Here is a 20,002-nt window from a genome sequence, read left to right as displayed (position 1 = left end):
GCTCAGGTCATGATCCCAGGACCCTGGGATTGAGCCCTGCATCGGCTCCCTGCTCAGCGGGAGGCCTGCTTCTCCCTCTCCCATTCCCCCTGCTTGTGTTCCCTTTCTCACTGTGTCTCTGTCAAATAAATAAAAAACAAAACAAAAAACAACACATACAATCTATGCCCACACGGAAGAACTTAACAAATTAGTCAAATAAGCATGCAAACAAGTGCAGAGCCTGAACCACCAAGAACAATAAGTACATGACTATATGTGGTCACTCGGTCACCAGAATTGGACCTACTTTGGGGACTAGTCAAGACTTCCCTGCTGAGAACTGGGCATCCAGTGACGCCAGTTCTAGGCCACCTCTGCCCCCAACCTACTGTGAACTGGGGCAAGTCACTGCTTCTCTGGACCACGGTATCCCCGTTTTATGAAAGAAGAGACCCCAGATGATTTTAATTTGCCTCCCACTCTGAGGACTTGGCATTTTCCTCTCCAAAGACCACAAATCTCACTCTGAAGCTACTAACTGATGTCATGACATTAGAGCGAGGTACTTCCGCTGTCGCCTCCATCCTGTCCAGGAGGCCTAAATCTGTTCCGGTTGTCACGGCAACCGCCTGGGCCCTCCTCCGGCGGGCGGAAACTTACAGTGACGACTGCAACTACCCACTATCAGGCGTCCCATTTGCCAGGTTAAAACATGGCCACCGCTAGAACAACCGGCCCAAGCTTCTCACTAAATACCCGGGCCTGAGCATCCCTGGGGCCTACGCTAGGGCAGGAAAGGGAGGAACAGCCCCGCCAGTAAGCGAACGAGATTTCCGAAAACATTCACCCAATCCTTAGCACCCCCGGACTCTCCCTGAAGCACCCGACCACCGCCCTAGAACGTCACTTCCGTCGACCCATGCGCCCGGGATTGACAGTAGAGAACACCCAATCAGAAGCGGCCACACCCCCCAGGCCCAGGGGGGGCAGGCTTAGCACAGGGAAGCCCCGCCCCTCGCCAGCGTGTGACGTCGAGGCGCCATGGCCAGCTACCCGTACGGGCAGGTGAGTGTTTGGCGAGGGCGGGCGATTCCAAGTAGGGGTCTCGCGGAGTACGGGCCCGGGCCCCGCTTTGCTTTCTCCTGGCATTCTCCGCGCCCTTCCTACGCTGAGGTTGGCTTCAGCGAGGTCTCGCGCGGCAAAGAAGGCGAAAGAGCTGGTCGGTCGCGCCTGTCTCACGTCACGCAGGACTACAGGTCTGGGAGGTCGCGTCGCGCCCCCTCTGACGTCGCGCCCGGGAGGATTTGGGGACCTTGGACCCCGCGTAATCAGGCTGGGCTCTGCTGGGGCCTCACACCTTCTCAGGACTCCCGCGGGGGTTCCCGGAGGGCTCACCAACGCCAACACAGCATTTAAAGCACTGGCTTCGTCGGCATCGTTCGGGGCGTCTGATAAAAATACACCCCTGATACACTGCATGCGAATCATCAGGAGAATCTGTGGTTTCCGCGGGTTCCTCGAATGCCCTTATTTACTTAGTCTGACACCTCCATTTCACTCATAGGAAAAGTGAAACCCAGAGAAGACGCAGAACTTAACCTGCAGTCCCCTGGCAGGCAGCAGAACCCGGAAGCTGTCAGCAAATGCCTCTTCCCCACTCCCCAGCCCATTTTGATCCAGCCAAGAACACCACAGCAAGGTGATTCTGTGGCCAGAATCCTTTGTTGGATGACAGATAGGTAGAGTGGTTAAGTTCAGCTTGAAGGCAGAAGAAGGTTCACACCTTGGCTCCATCACTTAAATAGTTAGGAGCCATTAAGCCTTTGGAGCCTGTTTCCCCCTCTGTAAAATTGGGCCCAATAATAGGGTCTACTTCAGAGAGCTGTCATGAGTAGTAATGAAGTCATGCTTGTAAAGCATTTGATACTTCTAAGAGTGTAACTGTATTTTAGTATTTGGATATTTTTCTAGACTCCAAGATCATGCTAATTTAGGAGATAAAACCCATGCAGGGAAAGTAGGAAAACAGAATTACATGGGATATTAGAAAGCACTCAACTGAGTATAGTCACATGCCAAAAGAATGGTGAGGAAGAGCAGCCCTGTTTGGCTTTTGTACACAGTATTTGGACCTTTTTAATCTCAGTGATGGAGGCCCTGTAAGCATGCTAGTAGAGATTATTATCCCCAGTTTATAGCTGAGGAAGGACCCCAAAGAGGTGAAATGGCTTGCCCAAGGTCACATATAGCAAGTGAGGGAGTGAGGCCAGGGCTGGAATGTAGAACTCCTTTCATTGCTTACTTAGAGGTAGAAAAAAAGCTAGCATGGGCTGAGGTTAGGAGGAAGTATAACCTAGCAGGGCTTCTGAAGCTCCATTCTGTCTGTTGGGTCTTATGAAATGTTAATAGGTATTGCAAATAGAGGAGGATTCTGTGGTTAAATAAATTTGGGAAACACTCCGTGAAATACAGCTGAATAAATTTGTTCAACACGAAGCATCTCAGAATTCTTAATTTGTTAATATGCTTTGTAAATTTGCCAGAGAGGGATAGAATATGCAGTATTTCTTAAACTTTTTAACCATGGGAACTCCCTCCCATACCCAACCCCCTTTTTCTAAAATTTCTGGTCATTTTTTGATAACACTAGTATTCTTGAGGAACACAGGTTGGGAAAACATTGCCGTGGTGCATTGTTTCTCTGTGGATGGTCTGTATCAGAATCACCTAGGAGCTTGTTTTAAAAAAGCACACTTTTGGGGGCACCAGTGGCACAGTCCGTTGAGCATCTGACTTGGTTTTGGCTCAGGTCATGATCTCAGGGTTGTGAGATCAAGCCCTGTGTTGGGCTCTGGGCTCTGCCCGGTCTGCTTAGGATTCTCTCTCCCTCTGCCTCTGTCCCTGCTTGTTGCACTCTCTCCTTCTGTCTCTCAAATAAATAAATAAATAAATAAATCTTAAAAAGTGCACACTTTTGGGTTCCATCTCAGACTTATTCTGTGCCCAGGAATGGCCCAGGAATCTACATCTTAATAAGCTTCTGGAGGTATTTTGTGTGCATCTTAGAGGCAGTGACATAGAAATTAAGAGCCTGCACTTCCAGGTTGGATACAATTGTGCTAGAATCCTAATTCTAGCACTTAATAGTTATATACCCTTGGACAAACCATCTGTGGGCTCTGAGCCTTAGTTTCCTCACCTTTAAAAAGGGAGGAATAATACTTCATAGGGCTGAAATGAAGACAAACTGCTAAAACTTGGCAGTGAGCTTGGCACATTGTTGATACCAAGTGTGTGCCAGTGCCTGGTGGAGGTTCTTTTTTTTTTTTTTTAAGATTTTGTTTATTTATTTGACAGAGACAGTGAGAGAGGGAACACAAGCAGGGGGAGTGGGAGAGGGAGAAGCAGGTTCCCCGCTGAGCAGGGAGCCCGGTGCGGCCTCAATGCCAGGGCCCTGGGACCATGACCTGAGCCGAAGGCAGACGCCTAACGACTGAGCCACCTAGGTGCCCCTGATGGAGGTTCTTGCTGCTGTGATTGCTGTTATGCCACATGGCCTGGGCTTCTGCTCAGAGTGAAATACTGAAAAGGAGCATGGAGAGAAATGCGTCCAGAATAGAAGAAATACTTTTATTCCCGCCATCATACCCTGTCCGCCTGTGCAGCTCTGGTCCAGGGTATTCTAAGAAAATACCTGGTTGTTTCAAAGCATCCAAAGGCTTAGTGCCACCTCCCCTCTACCCAGAACGTAGCCCTACAGGATTCCAACCAATTGTTAGGAGTCAAAACTCTTTAATTTTCCACTGCTGCCAGCCCCGGGGTCCTCAAGCATAGTCTGGGTGTTGGAGTAGTGAAACTCAAGTGCCCTTGGGTCCTGGGTCGGGGAGCCAGTTTGATGGGTTTCAGTGATTGAGAACTTGGTCTCTGAGACTGAGAAATTTGGCTGCACATCTCTGCTTTGCCATTTCCTCACAGAAATTTCTTGCCAAAGCCCAAGGCTCAGTTTCCCCTTCTTTAAAATGGGGTCATAAGAGCACTTGCCTCTAGAGTTACTGTAAAGATTAAAGGAGCTAATCCATATAAAGTGCTTGGTGTGTTGTTTGGCATATAGTAAATACTCCAAGGAAAGAGTGATACAGATAGATAAATTGTGGAATCAGTGTGATAAATGCTAAATGGGAGTAAGTGTAAGGTACTAGGACAGCACAGGAGGGATGCCTAACTAAGTGTGTGGGGGAAGAAGACTTCTTGAAGGAGGTGACATTGAAGCCAAAAGCTGAATCACCAGTAGGCGTTAGCTGAGTGAAGAAAGTAGAGGGAATAGCACGCACAAAGGTCAGCAGACAAGAGCCCAGTGTTTTGGAGGAATTTCAGGAGATCAATACCGAGTGAAGAAGGGGAAAGGGCTGAGAAATGAGACCAGAAAGGTAAGCAAGGGCCAGATCCTCAAGGACTTTGTATACCTTTCGGGGGAGTGTGGACTTCATCCTGACTAATGAGGGAGCCGTAGAAGAGTCTTGTTTCATTTGTGCTTTGGACCTGGTACCGTGGGGCACTGTGAGAATGGACCAGTGCAGGAGACACTGGAGGCGGGGAGACCAGTCTCAAAGCTGATGAAGTATCCTTGATTAGAGAGAACGGGGGCCTGGTGAAAATGGATTTAAGAAACATTTGGGAGGTAGAATTGAGAAAACTTGGTGCCTAATTGGGGTAATGGAGGGGAGGAAAGAGGAGGTGCCCAAGAGGGCACTAAGGCTTCAGATTTGGGGGACTGGGTGGGAGGTACCATTCACTGAGATGGGGACACAGAGGGAGGAATAGATTTGGAGGGAAGGTCCAGGAGGTTGTTGGGTACGTGGGTCAGCAGCTCAGGAGAGGTGAAGCTGGACAGAAGGATTTTGGAGTGTCAGCACACAGACGGTAATTGAAGTCTTGGGACATTTCTTGGCCCACAGTTTATTGGCTGCAGGTTTCTTGCCTTTAAATATTTTAGGAGGCTCTGCTGGTGAATGTCCAAACCACTCCTGTCTTCTTGATTGTTTAACCCCTTAGAATGTGCGTTAGCCTCCTCCAGCCGACACTTGAGGGGCGGCTTCAGAGCACAGGCCTCTTTGCAAGGCAGCCTACTCCCTTCCCCATCAGGACTCCGCATGGACCAACCTTTGATATCTCTGAACTTCACGGGGGTGTTGGGGGTAGAAGAATGAACCCTCGAACCAAAAGAAGATATTGAACCTCCTGAGTGGGTTATTTAGGAGGAGGTGAGCTGCCCATCACTTGCAGGAATGCAAACAGATTCAAGATGGTGCTGCAGAGATTCCATCCTCTCCTGAGAGGTCGGACTGGAGGCTCTTTGGGATCTCTTACAGTACTGTGCCTCTCAGATCGGCTCTAGGTGTAGAGTTGAAAAAAGAGTAAGATTCTTCTGAGTCTCTCTGATTTCTGGGCTTGAAGCCTCTGAAAGATCACCTAATGCAGCCCTTCCCCCTTCAGCCCTGTCCACTGTAGAAATCCATCATGTCTGAGAGTTATACGGAGGACAGCCCCTGTTCGGTCACAGTTGAGTGAACACAGCAGAGGGTAGTAGTAGTGTAGAGCCCCTGTCGTGAACCCCAGCTCACCTGTTCTGGCTGTGTCATCACAGGCACGCTAGTGACTCTGTACCTTAATTTTCTCATCTGTAACATGGGGGTGACAGCACTTCCCTCACAGGACTGAGGATCAGTGGGAGCCAGCTGCACTGGAAGCACCTAGCAGAGCCTCAGGAAAATCTAAATGCCCCCCTCCCACACCCCAGTATATCAAATGTAGTTTGTGTGCCATCAGTAAAGACCTAGGGAGGGGCGCCTGGCTGGCTCAGTCAGCGGGGCATGTGGAGCTTACGACTCTTGATCATGGGGTTGAGTTTGAGACGCATGTTGGGTGTGTGGAGATTACTTAAAATCTTGTGGAGGGGGAAGACCTATGGATAGTTTTCTGTGATGCTTCAGAAACTGTGGTTGCTGAACCCTTCCTTCCTTCCTTCCTTCCTTCCACCCACAATCTTGTGTTGATCAACATGAAATGCTCTTGGAAAAAGTCTCAAAGGGGTTGGCAGTGTGGAGTAGCATAAAACAACAGGGAGTCAGGGACTTGAGTTTTCATGTCTGGTTCAGACCTTCACTAACAACTCAGTGACCCTGGGAACCATCGTCCCCGGCCTGGGTTTGCCTCAGTTGCTCGCTGCACTTCATCTGTACATGCTGGGTACCTGAGTCATTCTAAACACATCCCTTTCCTTCACCCTCCCATCTCCTCCCTAATTAAATTAGTCGTCAAGTCATGTCTAGCCTATCTCTGAAATAGCTTCAGAATCCATCCTGTTCTCTCCATGTCTAAGTCCGCTGTCTGGTTCAAGCCCTGCCTGCCTAGCACCTGGGCTGCTGCCTCCACCCCGCTGCTGGTTAATTCTCTAAACAAGGCTCTGATCACATTCCTCCTCTATTGGAAACCCTTCTATGGTGCTCTGTTTCCTCAGGCATAAAGCCCAAACTCTTCAGAGTGGTATTCATCTGTTCAAATATTTATGGAGGCTTGCAGGTGCCAGGCACTGTGCTGGACCCTGGGTACCCTGATGAATGAGGCCCAGTGTCTGGCCTTGGGGCGCCCACTGTTGCGTGGAGGAGACACAGACAGACAGAAAGTACGTTAAAACACCAGTAACTCACCCGCTAACTGAAATGCAGCAGGCTGGGAGCCTGGTCAAGGAAAGTGTAAAGAGCCTGCCTTTCTGAGTTCACCTTGCGTCCTTGCCCCCGCCCCTGCTTTCTAGCCATCCCCCCACCTCTTGGTGCTCACTCACAGGCCTGTGCCTGTCTTCTCCCTCCTGTCCAGAATATCCTTTCCTGTTTTCCTTTTGGGGAATGCCTAGGCATCCTTCAAGGCCAGCTCTAGTATCACTCCTGCCTCCTCCAGGAAGCTTTCCTTGACCCACTTCATGCATTGCTTCATTTGTTGTTGTTGTTGTTTTAAGATTTTACTTTTTTGTCAGAGCATAAGTAGGGGGAGCAGCAGGCGGAGGGAGAAGCAGGCTCCCCGCTGAGCAAGGAGCGTGATGCAGAACTCGATCCCAGGACCCTGGGATCATGACCTGAGCTGAAGGCAGCCACTTAGCTGACTGAGCCAGTCAGGCGCCCCTTGCATTGCTTCAGTTGATTGCTCATCCATCATTCAACAAACGGAATAAATTCTTCTCTTTGTGCCTCCTTGATAGCATTTAAGTAGGCTTTTCTGATGGCACCGATCAAACTGTATCCGAATCACCGATGGGACCCTCAGGGACAGGCCCTGTTTAGTTTTGCACCCCATGCCTAGTACAGTACACTCTATAAATGCTTGCTGGATGAAGTCATTGCGGTTGCATACCTCAGTTTCTTCATCTGAAAAGCAGCCTTCTAATAGCTTCCTTTTATCTGTTTGAGGACTGTTGGCAGGATTCTGCCAGTAGCATTTGTGTGTTTGTCAGATAGCTTCCTTTTTTCTGTTTGAGGACTGCTGGCAGGTTTCTGCCGGTAGCATTTGTGTGTTTATGAACTGTGCAGGTGAGGGCTCTAACCCAGGGCAGAGAGGAGAGGGTTTAGTTGCCAAACTGCACCAGACCCGGCAGGCCCCTGGAATGTGACAGTGGGAGGGCCAGAAGACCTGCCTGGCAGTACCTGCTTTGTTGGTCGGGGGGCATCTCCCAGGGGGGAGGGCCTGGGCCTCAGGTGCCCTAGGCCAGGGTTTATGGCTTTGCCCACCAGGCTGCTTATGGAGCAGCTACTTCTTGGCTTGGTGTTGGGCCTGTTCTTTGGGTGTGCCCAGACTCTGCAGGGCCTCCTGTGCCCTATTGCTTAAGGAAAGAACACTGTAGTACAGGCAGCAGGAGTTACTGGGCCCGGGTGTGGTGGGAGGTGGTCTGGACCTGGCAGAGGTCCACCTCTGCCTCCAGCTCCGTGGGGTTTGAGCAAGTCCCTTTCCCTCTTCTTAGTTTCTCCCCAAGTCCCTTTCCCTCTTCTTAGTTTCCCCATCCGGAAACTGAAGGGGTTAGATGACCACCTCCCTCGCATCCCTCCCATCACACTGCTCCAACTCCCTAGGAATCTTTTTCATTCCTTTCTTTTCTTTCTTTTTTTTTTTTTTTTAAAGATTTTATTTATTTATTTGACACACAGGGAGCACAAGCAGGGGGAGCAGCAGGCAGAGGGAGAGGGAGAAGCAGGCTCCCTGCTGAGCGGGACTCTATCCCAGGCCCCTGGGATCATGACCTGAGCCAAAGGCAGACGCTTAACTGACTGAGCCACCCAGGCGTCCCTTTTTCATTCTTTTCATCCCAGCTCAAACACTGCTTTCTCATGGAAACTCCCTTGACTTCACCCTCTTTCCTTTCACGACTTGTGTGTCCACTTGAAACACCCGGTTCCTTTGGCAGTTTTGTTGGATGTTACGGAGGGCATTTCCGTGCCTCTGCAGTTAACTGGGAGCTCCTTCAGACCGGTTCTCACCTTTAATACACCCCCTCCCCAAGAATTTACCTGGCCTAGGGCTTTGCTGACAATGAGTAATATAACAGTAGCCAAGATTTATAGATTATTTGCTTTATGCCAGGCACTGTTGTAAGAACTTGTTTTCTTATATCAGTGGTTTTTAGACTGTCTTTTGAGTCACTATGTGGCATCTGCAGAGCTCTCTCAGGATCTAACAAAGGAGGGGGCCCTGCATGGTCAGGGCTCTGGAATCCCCACCGGGATTCAACCAAAAGCCACTTTCTTTTATCAGTTTTTAAAATTTTATTTTATCAAAAGAGTCTTTAGCTAAAAGTTAGACTGACAAAATTCTGCTGCATTTATGTCTTGTAATCAGCAGAGTGACCCAGTGAGGGAGAGATTATCGTATTTTGCTTGCGAAGGAGCAGGCTCAGAGAGATGAAGCCGGGGGCCCACAGTGAGAACTCAACTGGTGAGTGCAGAGTTTCGGATTGAGAATGGCCCATGACTTCACCGCAGAGAAGCCTTGCTGCCTGCTCTGGAGGCTTCCAGGGCAGCAGAGCTCCCACCTTGCTGAATGGGGAAGGTGGAAGGACCTGCTTCCTGCCCTCCTCAAGAAGGCCCCCTAGGAGGGGCCTTGAGCCGCAGACCTCCTTTAGATGAAGTGTGAGTTTGGCCTCAGCCTTGAGGGCAAGTGTCTCAGAAGCTATCAAACACAATAAAAAGAGCCAGTCCAGGCTCTCCGAGGCTAGGCCACTAGTGTGCCTGCTGAGGTTTATCTACAGCGTGTCTCAGAGCTGGGCCCAGCTGCTCCCTGTGCCTTTGTGCCCAGCCTGTCTGCAGCTGTGTTGGGGCTGCGCTCTGCCGTGTAGGCGGTTGCAGCTGAACACTGAGTTTGGGGATCCCTGGCTAGTGGGGACATGGACAAGAGAGGGGACACCCCCTTGGCTGCGGTAAGGGACAGATGGCCTGGGTCCCGGCCCCTCCACACAGTCTATGTGTGATTTTTCTGGATTGGGGTTTCCTCCTGTGTCAAAGCACTTCACACACCTGGTCTCATTTCATTCACATTCCAACCTGGGAGGTAGGCACTGTTTTATTCCCCTTTAGAACAAAGGATATTGAGGCTTAGAGAAGGGAAGTCATTAGTCCAGTGAGTAAGTGGCAGAACCTGAACTCAAACTGGTCTTTTTGACTCTTACCGATTGTACTCCAGTGCCTGAGGAGCAGGGTCTCCCCTGCCTGTCTCCAGAGTCACGAGTGAGAAGGGGACATGCTTTTGTATCTCGAGCTATTCTTGGCTGAGGAAGACATGCCACAGATGAGCCCATGCTATGGATATATTGTCGTGATTGAAGAGCGTCGGGTTGTGGGGTGGAGACCGCATTTGCACTGTGAGTCCTCCAAGGTAGAGATGGAGAGAGATGGAGGTAGCACAGGGTGAGGGGTTGGGATTTTGACTCATTTGCCTCCTCATTTGTTCAATAATTATTTACTGAGCATGCATTCAACAGTGGGGGCTAGGAAGAAAGTGGCAAACCAGACATGATCCCAAGCCGTCACGGAGCCCTTGGTGTGGTGGAAAGGGGAGCCAGGAGGGCAAGATTCCAGCCCTGACTCCACATGTCCTTGGTGGTATGATCTTGGGTAGGTTTTCTCTTCTCTAGAAGCCTCAGGTTGACCATCTGAGCAATGAGGTCATAATTCCAGCCCTGCCTATAGGATCAGTTGAAAGAGTGGCAGTGGCTGGGCTTCATAAAGGTACAGTGCCATACTGGGCTGTTTTCTGGCCTTACCATTCTGACTGATAGTTTGTTCTTCTTGCAGGGCTGCCCAGGAGCTGGAGGACAAGCGCCTGGAGCCCCTCCGGGCAGCTACTACCCTGGACCCCCCCATGGTGGAGGGCAGTATGGCAGTGGGGTACCCCCCGGTGGCGGTTATGGAGGGGGTCCTGCCCCCGGAGGGCCTTATGGACCACCAGCTGGTGGGGGACCCTATGGACACCCCAACCCTGGGGGACTCCCCTCTGGAACTCCAGGAGGACTATATGGTGGAGCGGCCCCAGGAGGCCCCTATGGTCAGCCACCTCCAAATTCCTACAGCGCCCAGCATCCTGGGCCTTATGGACAGGGACCTCCTCCAGGTAAGTAGGGATCTTGGACTCCAGGCGCCTTTGACTTTGTCCTGAGTTCTCCAGGGCCCACCCTTGCCCTTCCCGTGGGTGTGCAGGCAGCCTGGTCTTTGGCACCGTAGCATCTTGCCTGTAGCTCCAGCTTACATCAGCAGAACATGAAGTCTGCCAGTTAGCTTTGCTGTGGTAACAGTAACTCCAGACTCACTTGGGCTTACGACCACGGCATTTATTTCTGTTGCTTACGTGCCAGCAGCTGTGAGTCTGGCTGCGGAGGTTCTGTGCCGTGCGTCTTTTCCTTCCAGATCCAGGTGGAAGGAGCAGCCCTAAATTGGGATAGGCTGTTCTTGTGGCTCGACAGATCGGGAGGGCTAGCAGGAATGCACAGTGCCTCTTAAAAGCTTCTGTGTTGAAGTACTTTACATCTTTTCCACTCACGTTCTATTGGCCAAACCACATCCCCTGGTCAAGCCTGACATCAGTAGGGTGGGAGTGAATATTGCTGTCCTGCAGGGGCTCTGCAAGCCACCAGGCAGTAGAGAGGATGTCCGGTGCTCTTACAGGGGAGGGAGAGGGTAGGATTAGCAAACAACTAGAAGAGTGTGCCACGGGGAGAACCCGTTTCTACGTGAGGGAGACTGGCCACTCTATATAGAAAGGCAAGATAGTGTAGTTATTGAAAGCCTGGCTTTTGAGATCAGGCCACCTACTGACCTGACCGAATTACTTCACCTCTTTACGCCTCAATGTCCACTTGCATAAAATGGGTGAATGCTGCTACCCGACAAGATTATTAATAAGTACTTGATGAGAAGGTGCAGGTAAGTGCTGGGTACGGTGGGAAGGGCTTAATATACAATATTCTATGAGAGGACTCACTCTGGGATGTTCTCAGCAAAGAGGTATTACTCATGAATGTGATAGCATTTGTGGTGAGGGCCTCACCCCTGGGAGATGCTGAGGCAGGTAGGAGAATGACGGGATGCAGGGAGGGTAAGGAGCAGAGATGCTGAAGGTGAGGCATTGGACAAGGTAGGGGAGGAGAGCTTGGAGAACCCTGGCGGGGGGCTTCAGGCTCCCTGCAAATGACCAAGTGACCTCAGACAGGGGCAGGGAGGGTGAGTGCCTAGATCGCTGTTCCCTCCGGGACTCACTCAGTCGGCCTCTTCACAGAATGCTTATTCCCAGGAGACAAAGCCAGCAGCATGCAGCCTGGAACCACTCTGGTGCACCTGCAGGGCTCCCGGGAACGGCCCCGCAGGGAAGCGGCCGCATCTTAGCACACGTTCCCAGGCAGGTGGCCCTGAGGGAGAGCTCACACCTTGGGGGCTCCAAACACTGAATCAGCAGCATTTATCTTGTCAGAGCCCTGAGCTCCTGGCTGTTTGCTTTCAGCTCAGCAGCTTCGTGGTGGAGTTCCTCAGCCTTCTAAACTCTTGCCTGTGAGCCCACGTGAGGTCACTGCACGTAAAGGAGCCCCTCTCTGTGAGGCTCATCGCTTTAGGGCCAGAGGCCAGAGATCATGTCTGGGGCTGCAGAGAGAGGAGAGATGTGCCTCCGACTCTTAGCTCCTCCCCATCTTCTGCAGCTTCCTCTCACGTGGCCTCCATTCCTCTTCTCCAGCGCAGCTCATGCCTCCCTGGAGCTCAGCTGCAGGGGAGTTACCTGGGAGGCCCCACCTCAGCCCCACTGGATGAATCCAGGATCTAAGGTGCGAGCACCACTGCTCTGCAAGACAGATTTGCCCATCGAAGGTGTTCCACTGCCCTCAGGAAAGATCCTACAGGTGCTCGAGACCTAACGGGCCTTTCCAGCCTCCACACCTGCCGTGGACCCTCGCTGCCGTCCACCTGAGTCCCGCTGAGTTCTCTGAACACCCTCTGCCCCTGCTGCCTGCTTTCCTTCTTCCCTTCGCAACTCTTTTCTCCTCCTTCCAGACAGTCCTTCCTCTGGGAAGATGTACCCGCACATGTTGTCAGGCCCTTTGCCGAAGCTTTATTTTGCTGTGACCTCACTTGCTCATCACACAGCCCTGGGAAGTAGGTCCTTTTTTGGAATGGGGCCATCAGTACTCAGAAAACTCAGTCATTTGTCTGAAGTCACACGAGCTAGTGAGGACCAGAGCTCGTCGCTTCCAGAGCCTGGGCTCTTTCGTGCAAACCACCTAGACCATGTGTCCCAGAGACTCTCTCGCCCGGGGCCATGGCCCTCACTCCCTGTGGCCCAGCTGCTGTTTCAGAAAGGGACTGTGGGACCTGCCTGGGTTTCCCATCCACGGAGGTCAGCCTAGGCCCTGAGTCAAGCAGACCTTTTTCTTCGGGCCTCATCTTGGGGACTAGGTGGTGGCTTCTGTGCTCCACCAGGGCCCGTGGCTGCCTCTGATGTCTGCCTGGGGGGAAGGAGCCCGTTTGGTGGCCAGTTCACTCAGTCGGCTTTCCAGTACTATGTAAGTCTGGCTTTTTTCTAAGATAGGCCTGTGTGCTTCTCCACTTTTCATCTCCCACCCCTTCACGCTGCATGTCTTTCCAAGTGAATGATCCTTTCCTCCACCTTCTGACAGACACCCAAAGCTATTTGAACCACAACAACAGCACCAGTAATCAGCAGATAGATAGTACTTAGATTGTACCAGATGCTTCAGGCTTTTCATGTGTTAGTCTTCATAGTAACCTTGTGAAGTAGATGCTCCTGTCCTCACTTTACAGATAAGAAAACTGAAATAAGAGTATTTTATTTAAATACCAAGGCCGCAAATGGGGGAGCTGGAACTAGAACCACGAGGCCAGCTCTGGCATGAATGGAGCACCTTTCCTGTCTGGGTCTGGCCCCGTGCTAGCCCTTGGGGACTCAGAAAGGAATTAGGCAGGGAGCTTGCCCACAGCTTGCTCCAACTCTAACCTGGAAGGGGGTAGAAGAAAACATGTACACAGGAGATCAGGGTCATAAGAGAGAAGGAGTGCAAAGGAGAGGGGAAGGAAGCCTGTCCAGAGATGGAAGAATAGGAAAGGCTCTGTGGAAGGAACAGCATTTTATTTGGGTTTTGCAGGGGGACAGGAAATGATGCAGAGAGGTGAGGGAGAAGGGGTCCATGGCAGGGAACAATGAGTAAAGCCTCTGGTGGGCATAAACAGGAATGGCTAAGTGAGTCAAATACTTCATCTGGGCTGGAACAGAGCTGTGAGGGGGACAGAGTGGGAGAGGTAGGCAAGAGTGGACCACGTTGCGGAGGGACCTGGAATGCTGGATTAAGGATGCTGGACAATTTTGTAGGCAGTGGAACCTTGAAAGAGTTTTGAGTTGAGGCAGGGGGGAAAGGGGTTAGAACTGACGTGGATTTTAGAGATTACTCGGTAGCAAGTGAAGAGGGGCAGAGAGTAGCTGTAAGGATGATTCGGTTAGGCCTTTTGGTTTGTTACAGCAATCCACGTGAGAGGTGTCTGAACCAGGGGAGGTGCATAGGAACCGTGAGGAGGTACAGAACTGGGCAGCTCTGTGGGTGTGTGGGGGTGAGGAGGTGTCAGAGATGTCTCCAGGGAGGTTGGGGATGGGGTCATGCGTTGGAGCTGATGGGGAACGAGAAGAGGTGGAGTTCCGTGGCCATGTTCACTCTGGTGGCTCCTGGTAGAATATGTCTATTGCCACTGTGTCGGAGAAGTCAGACAGGGGTCAGACCTGGTTCCCACACCAGAGAGCCCCCTGCTGCTGTGACTCTCAAAATACCTGTTTCTGGGCTGTGTGTGTGAACTGCTCAGCAAACATTTTTGGATTCCCAGTCTGTGGGGAAGAGAGAATCCTTCTTTTCAGAGCGTTCATAGTCAGCTGGAAAGTCCCCATTCCCTAGAAACTTAAGATCAAAGAGAGAACTGACTGAACACTGTAGGCAAAGCCCAGCAGATTGACGGAGTAGAAGCCAGCTAGAGATACTTGTTGAGTCTACGCTCAGAGACTCTGCTCGGAGCCTTCCATCAAAGTAAGGCTGTTGGCTTGCTGGAAGACGGGGTAGGTGGACTTGTGAGGCTTTGTGGGTAAGGAAAACCTGTCCCCAAGGAGGCACTGAGGCTGGCCCTCCCCAGCATGTCTTTGGACTGGCTTTGAGACCGGCCTCTGACTCCTCTGGTTTGCACCGCTTCCCGCAGGTGGCGTTCCTCCCAATGTGGATCCTGAGGCTTACTCCTGGTTCCAGTCAGTGGATGCCGATCACAGTGGCTACATCTCCATCAAGGAGCTGAAGCAGGCTCTGGTCAACTCCAACTGGTCCTCTTTCAATGACGAGACATGTCTCATGATGATAAGTGAGTTCTAGCCCTTCCCCGTGGGCTGTGGGCTCGAGGTGGGGCAGAGCCACCTGATGCCTGACAGCGGGTGCACAACCATTCAGAGGAGAGATCTTTCAGCCAGGGAGGATTTCAGGCAGGAAGTTGGGTTCAAGGTGAGATCCTCTAGACTGAGAGCTGTTTCCCCTAGATCTATTCTCAAGTTCCAGACCCTGCTGAGTCACAGGCTCTGCGGTTTTCCATTCTGCAGAATGGGACTCCCTGCACCGGTAGCAGATGGCACAGAGTGGGGTCAGCTGCCGGGTGTGCAGAGAAAATGCGGTTCTGGAAGGGCCAGGGCTGAGGGTGGTCAGGGGCGGGGGCTGGTCCACACTTGATGAGAGTATGTCTCAGATGCAGGCATCTGGGCCTCAGGCCTGTGGTTCTGTGGAGTCTCGTACTCCGGCCTGGGTGCTACCCGAGGACCTTGGCCCTCAGTCTTGAAGCTTTTCTTCCCTCCCCTCCCAAGACATGTTTGACAAGACGAAGTCAGGCCGCATCGACGTCTATGGTTTCTCAGCCCTGTGGAAGTTCATCCAGCAGTGGAAGAACCTCTTCCAGCAGTATGACCGGGACCGCTCCGGCTCCATCAGCTACACGGAGCTGCAGCAAGGTGAGGGCCGTGGGAGGGGCTCAGTGCACAGGCCCAGCCCCACTTTTCTCTTTATTCCCTATGACAGGGAAGCCGGTGTTCTCTAGCCTCTGACTGCCCAATGCCCATGTGCACTGTAAAATGCTGCTCTCGGCACAGGCCCACTCTCTGTCCCGTCTGTGATCTGGCTGGGGCACAGCCAAGATCCAGGGCAAGGGAACACCTGGTTCCGGGATGAGGGCTGGACCCTCCCCCCCCTCGGGACTGCACTCCTGGCTGTGCTGGGTGAAGTAGACCCAGCCAGCGGGAGCCTCGGGGATGGGAACTCAGCAGCCCAGGGCACCCCGAGACCAGGACATGTGGCTTTTGTGGCTCTTTCCTCTCTGGTTTCTAACATGCTGAATGGAAAGAGCCCTGTACAGGGACTCAGAAAGGTGGTTTCTGTTGCCAGCTCTGCTTGAAGGCAGTTTCCTTCCCAACGCTGGGACCCAGACCATGCTAAAAGTGACAGTTGGGGGTGCCTGGGTGGCTCAGATGGTTAAGCCTTCCTTTGGCTCAGGTCATGATCCCAGGGTCCTGGGATCAAGTCCCGCATCAGGCTCCCTGCTCCTCGGGAGCCTGCTTCTCCCTCTGCCTCTCTCTCTCTCTCTCTTTGTCTCTCATGAATAAATAAATAAAAAGTTTAAAAAATAAAAAAGTGACAGTCGGCTCAAGATGACCTGAGGCCATAGCTCCAGGTCCAGTTCCGATTCTGACTTTAGAAGATGGGTGGTTAATGGGGTGAAAAGAATTTGACAGGGAGCTTTGCCACCTGGGAGGGAGAAAGGGCTCCCCAGAGAACCCGGCCCCTTGCCCTGGCCATGGATTTCAGTAAGACTAAGGAGCTCTGTGGTGGGGGTGAGCTCACTGCATCTGCGCCCTGGTTGAAGGGAGAGGACATGGCCTGGACTGATCACCTCCTCTTTTGCCCGGCCCTGTCGTGGGTACTGGTAAGGGTGGTACTGTCATAGCCGAACGTGTATTTATTGACTTCTTGCTGTGGGCCGGGCACTGGAATAAGTACTTCTGTGTTACGTCATTCAGTCTCCCCATGTGAGAGTTAGTGTCTGTTATTCCCCTGTCTTACCTGAGGGATCTCTTATTATTGCCCTTTTGCAGATGAGAAAACCAAGGCTGAGTTTAGGCAACTTGCCTAAGGGCCACATAGCAAAAGGGGAACTTTTAGCCTGGCCTGGTAGATACGCGGAGAGGAAGAAAGGCAGCCTCCCAGGTTGGGGGACAGGGTAGCACATAGGCCGTGACCTTGGAACCGCCCAGCAATAGCCTTGCCTGGGGAGGTGATGATGATTTTATTATTCTTCACAAATAACACTGAGGGCTTATTATGTGTCAGGCACTGTGCCAAGTGCTCTACAGGATCCCCTCTCTTAGTCCTTACTAGAACCTACAAGGTAAGTATTATCCCCATTTTAGAGATGATAGGACAGAGGCTTAGCAAGGTTAAACAACTTGCCGAGGGGCTATCTTGACTCCAGAGCAGGCCTTTGTCATGTTTCCCTCTCTGCCACACTGCTTCTGATGTCCACCCTGGGCAGGGGGACCCGGGGGGCTCAGGCTTCCTTCTGTCATGCAGGTGAGTCACAGATGAGCATGGCTAGCCCCGTGACATTCTGGGACCCTATGGGTCTGATTGCACAGAGAGTAATGGAGCTTTGGAGAAAGGGATTGGGGCCCTCCAGCTAAGGGGATCATCCAGACAGAGCCCCTTTTGGGCTCCCGCCATCTTGGGCAGACCCTAGGGACTTCTGTCCTTTGTCCTCTCACAGTCCCCTGCACCGCTGGGCTCCACAGAGCTGGTTGACGGTGGTGCTCACAGCAGGGCTTTGTGTCTGTTATCTGTGCCCCTCCTCTGCAGCTCTGTCCCAGATGGGCTACAACCTGAGCCCCCAGTTCACCCAGCTCCTGGTCTCCCGCTATTGCCCGCGCTCCGCCAACCCCGCCATGCAGCTAGACCGCTTCATCCAGGTGTGCACCCAGCTACAGGTGCTGACCGAGGCCTTCCGGGAGAAGGACACAGCCGTGCAGGGCAACATTCGACTCAGCTTCGAGGACTTCGTCACCATGACGGCTTCTCGCATGCTCTGAGCCAGTCCCTCTGGAGAACGGAGTGTACCAGCGACCTTTCCTGGCTCCTGAGAGTGGGAGAGGCCTGTGAGCCTCTCCTTTTCTCCTGCCCCTCCTAGAAAAAGATTCTCCCTTGCCTGATGCAGCGCTGTTTCTGAAGAGGGCTAGGAGTCTCCCCGGCACCAAATCATGGGGACCTGGGCTGAGGCCACACAGGTGGTGGCCTGACCTAAGAGAGGCCTGGAAGTTGAATGTCCTTAGAGCCCTGAGCATTTGACTGGCCCAGCCTTGCGCCAGGAGCAGGAGATGTCAGTCACTGCCGTGGAGTGAGTAGCGTCAGTCAGCTGGGCTCCAGCCTCTGGCTCTCCCTTCTGCGCCCTGACACCAGTGGTGAGTGTTCATCAGCCTCTTGCTATTAGCACCTGAGCCCCCTCACCCATACCGTCTTGTCCGATGAACCCAGTTTCTCCAAAGTGGAAGCTAACCAAGCATGAGAGAGGTTTGTCCGCGGGACCAAGTGGCTTGGGTTCCACCAGCCCCATGCCCCAAATCTGCGTGCGTTGACTTCTTGCTGCCTGGGTGCCGTCCCTGCTCAGAGAGCTCGGACAGGCTGCTCTCTGGGCATCCTTGGCTAGGCTCCCCCCTCTGCAGCTTGGACCCCTCCCTTGCCTGCCATTCTCTGCTTGGCTTTAATCCCCAGGGGACAGTTGCCACCTCCCACTGCCAATGTTCTTTTTTTATTTGTGTGTTTGTTTGTTTTTTTCTTTCGTGGCCAAAAGTTCAGTGAAACTGTAAGCTTCAATAAAAGGACAAAACTCTTGAGTCTCCTGTGTCCCATCCCACCTTCCTAGCTGCTGGTTCATCTGCGCTATTCACGTGTGCGCATCCCTTCAGCCACTCATTTCTTCTTCGTTCAGCAAATAGTTAAGTGCATACTGTACACCACACTGTGCAGGAAGAAGCGTGTTAGGGGGACATGGCCCGCATGGGGCTGGTCCCATTTATCAGGGTGGAGCTGAAGTGTAGGGGCTGGCCAGGTTCTTGTGTTTTATCACTGTTTTAGGACTGGCGCTCTGGGCTACAGGCACCACCCCAGACTTCATAGCATGGCCTTTTTATTATCTCAAGCCCTAGTTTTATCTTCCAAACTGCATTTATTAAGTCATAACTTTCCCCCCATTTTTATTAAGCACAGACATCTGTCCTTGCTAGCTGGATCTTGAGATCAGCGTGATAACCAGTCTACATCAAATGTCTATGGTGATCTGACAGAATTTCAATCAAAAGCCAAGACACCAGACATTCTGGTTTGGGAGGGGAGGCGCTTATCATGGGCATTGGTGTGATAATCCTTTTGCTCTTGGGGATGAAGATAAGAAAGCTCTGGTCCCTGCATGGGGTGGTTGGAAGCAGCTCAGTGAGGCCTTGCAGGTATGTCGGGCTCAGCCTGTTCAGCCCTTTGTCCTCTGGGCTGCTGTCATGCTAGAATGCTAGCACCAGTCCCGAGGCCAACCTCCACCCAGGTCTAGAATCCTCTCTCTTGTTGAGTCCTGCCGCTGCCCGCCAGCCTCCAGTGACAGCTCAGTGCCCTTCCAGGAAGCAGGCTTCCTCTGACTAGCAGCAGACACTTCTTCCTGCTGAGATTCCAAATCCTGCCACCTTGAAAACCATCCATGGACTATGGTTTTCTCTGTTGGGCCACCCAGAAGCTCCATCTATCACCCCTTTCTGCATGCCACACCTCTAGATACCTGGAACCTGCCACCACGTTTCCCTGAGGCCTCCCTTCCCTGGGCTGGGTAGTCCTGGGTTCTTCCGCAGCTCTTTCCTAAGCATCGCTCACCTCGGCATCCAGGTCCTCTGAATTTTCTCCAGTTCATCTGAACCTCCCAGGGTGGAGGCCTCGGGCCCACTGTTGGACTGGATTCAGCCAGCAGAGTAGAGTAGAATGGAGGCCATTGGGGAAGCTTCTGTTGTTTGCTCCTACTCAGCCAAGTGTCTACTGAAACCTGTCTCTAGAATGGTACCAATCACAGTTTCAGCCTTCTGCTCAGCCAGGGCTCCTTAGCCCCGGACCTGGGTTGGTCCTTGTGGATATGGTTGGTTCCGAGCTTGGGAGCCAGCCCTCACAACATCATTCTGCACACTTGCACCTCCCAGCCTGGCTACATGAAACTTCGCAAACAGCTTTGGATCGCAAGGCCAGCGGGAGTGAGGAAGGAGCAGGGCAGCCCATCCCACCTGGCAGCAACCGCACATCTGTGGAAATGGCCACAAGCGCTGGGTTGGTGAGTCATCCAGAGAGTGGATGACATACTTAGGCCATAACTTCCACCTGCTCTGGGAAAAGTGTGAT

General features: G+C 52.3%; 1 protein-coding gene across 1 annotated transcript; it reads left to right on the top strand.

Annotated features, from left to right (window-relative positions):
• The first annotated feature begins 983 nt into the window (after positions 1–983).
• Positions 984–18,468, top strand: PEF1 (penta-EF-hand domain containing 1). The gene is made up of 5 exons (XM_027580522.2): positions 984–1,047; positions 10,314–10,629; positions 14,754–14,909; positions 15,400–15,543; positions 17,438–18,468. The coding sequence occupies exons 1-5, from the start codon at positions 1,024–1,026 to the stop codon at positions 17,665–17,667; spliced, it is 870 nt and encodes a 289-aa protein (XP_027436323.1). The 5' UTR covers positions 984–1,023; the 3' UTR covers positions 17,668–18,468.
• The last annotated feature ends 1,534 nt before the right edge of the window (positions 18,469–20,002 follow it).

This window comes from Zalophus californianus, chromosome 4, assembly GCF_009762305.2.
Source record: "Zalophus californianus isolate mZalCal1 chromosome 4, mZalCal1.pri.v2, whole genome shotgun sequence".
Taxonomy (NCBI): Eukaryota; Metazoa; Chordata; class Mammalia; order Carnivora; family Otariidae; genus Zalophus; species Zalophus californianus.
Note: the sequence above shows the minus strand (reverse complement) of the source record. Positions and strands in the feature narration are given on the sequence as shown.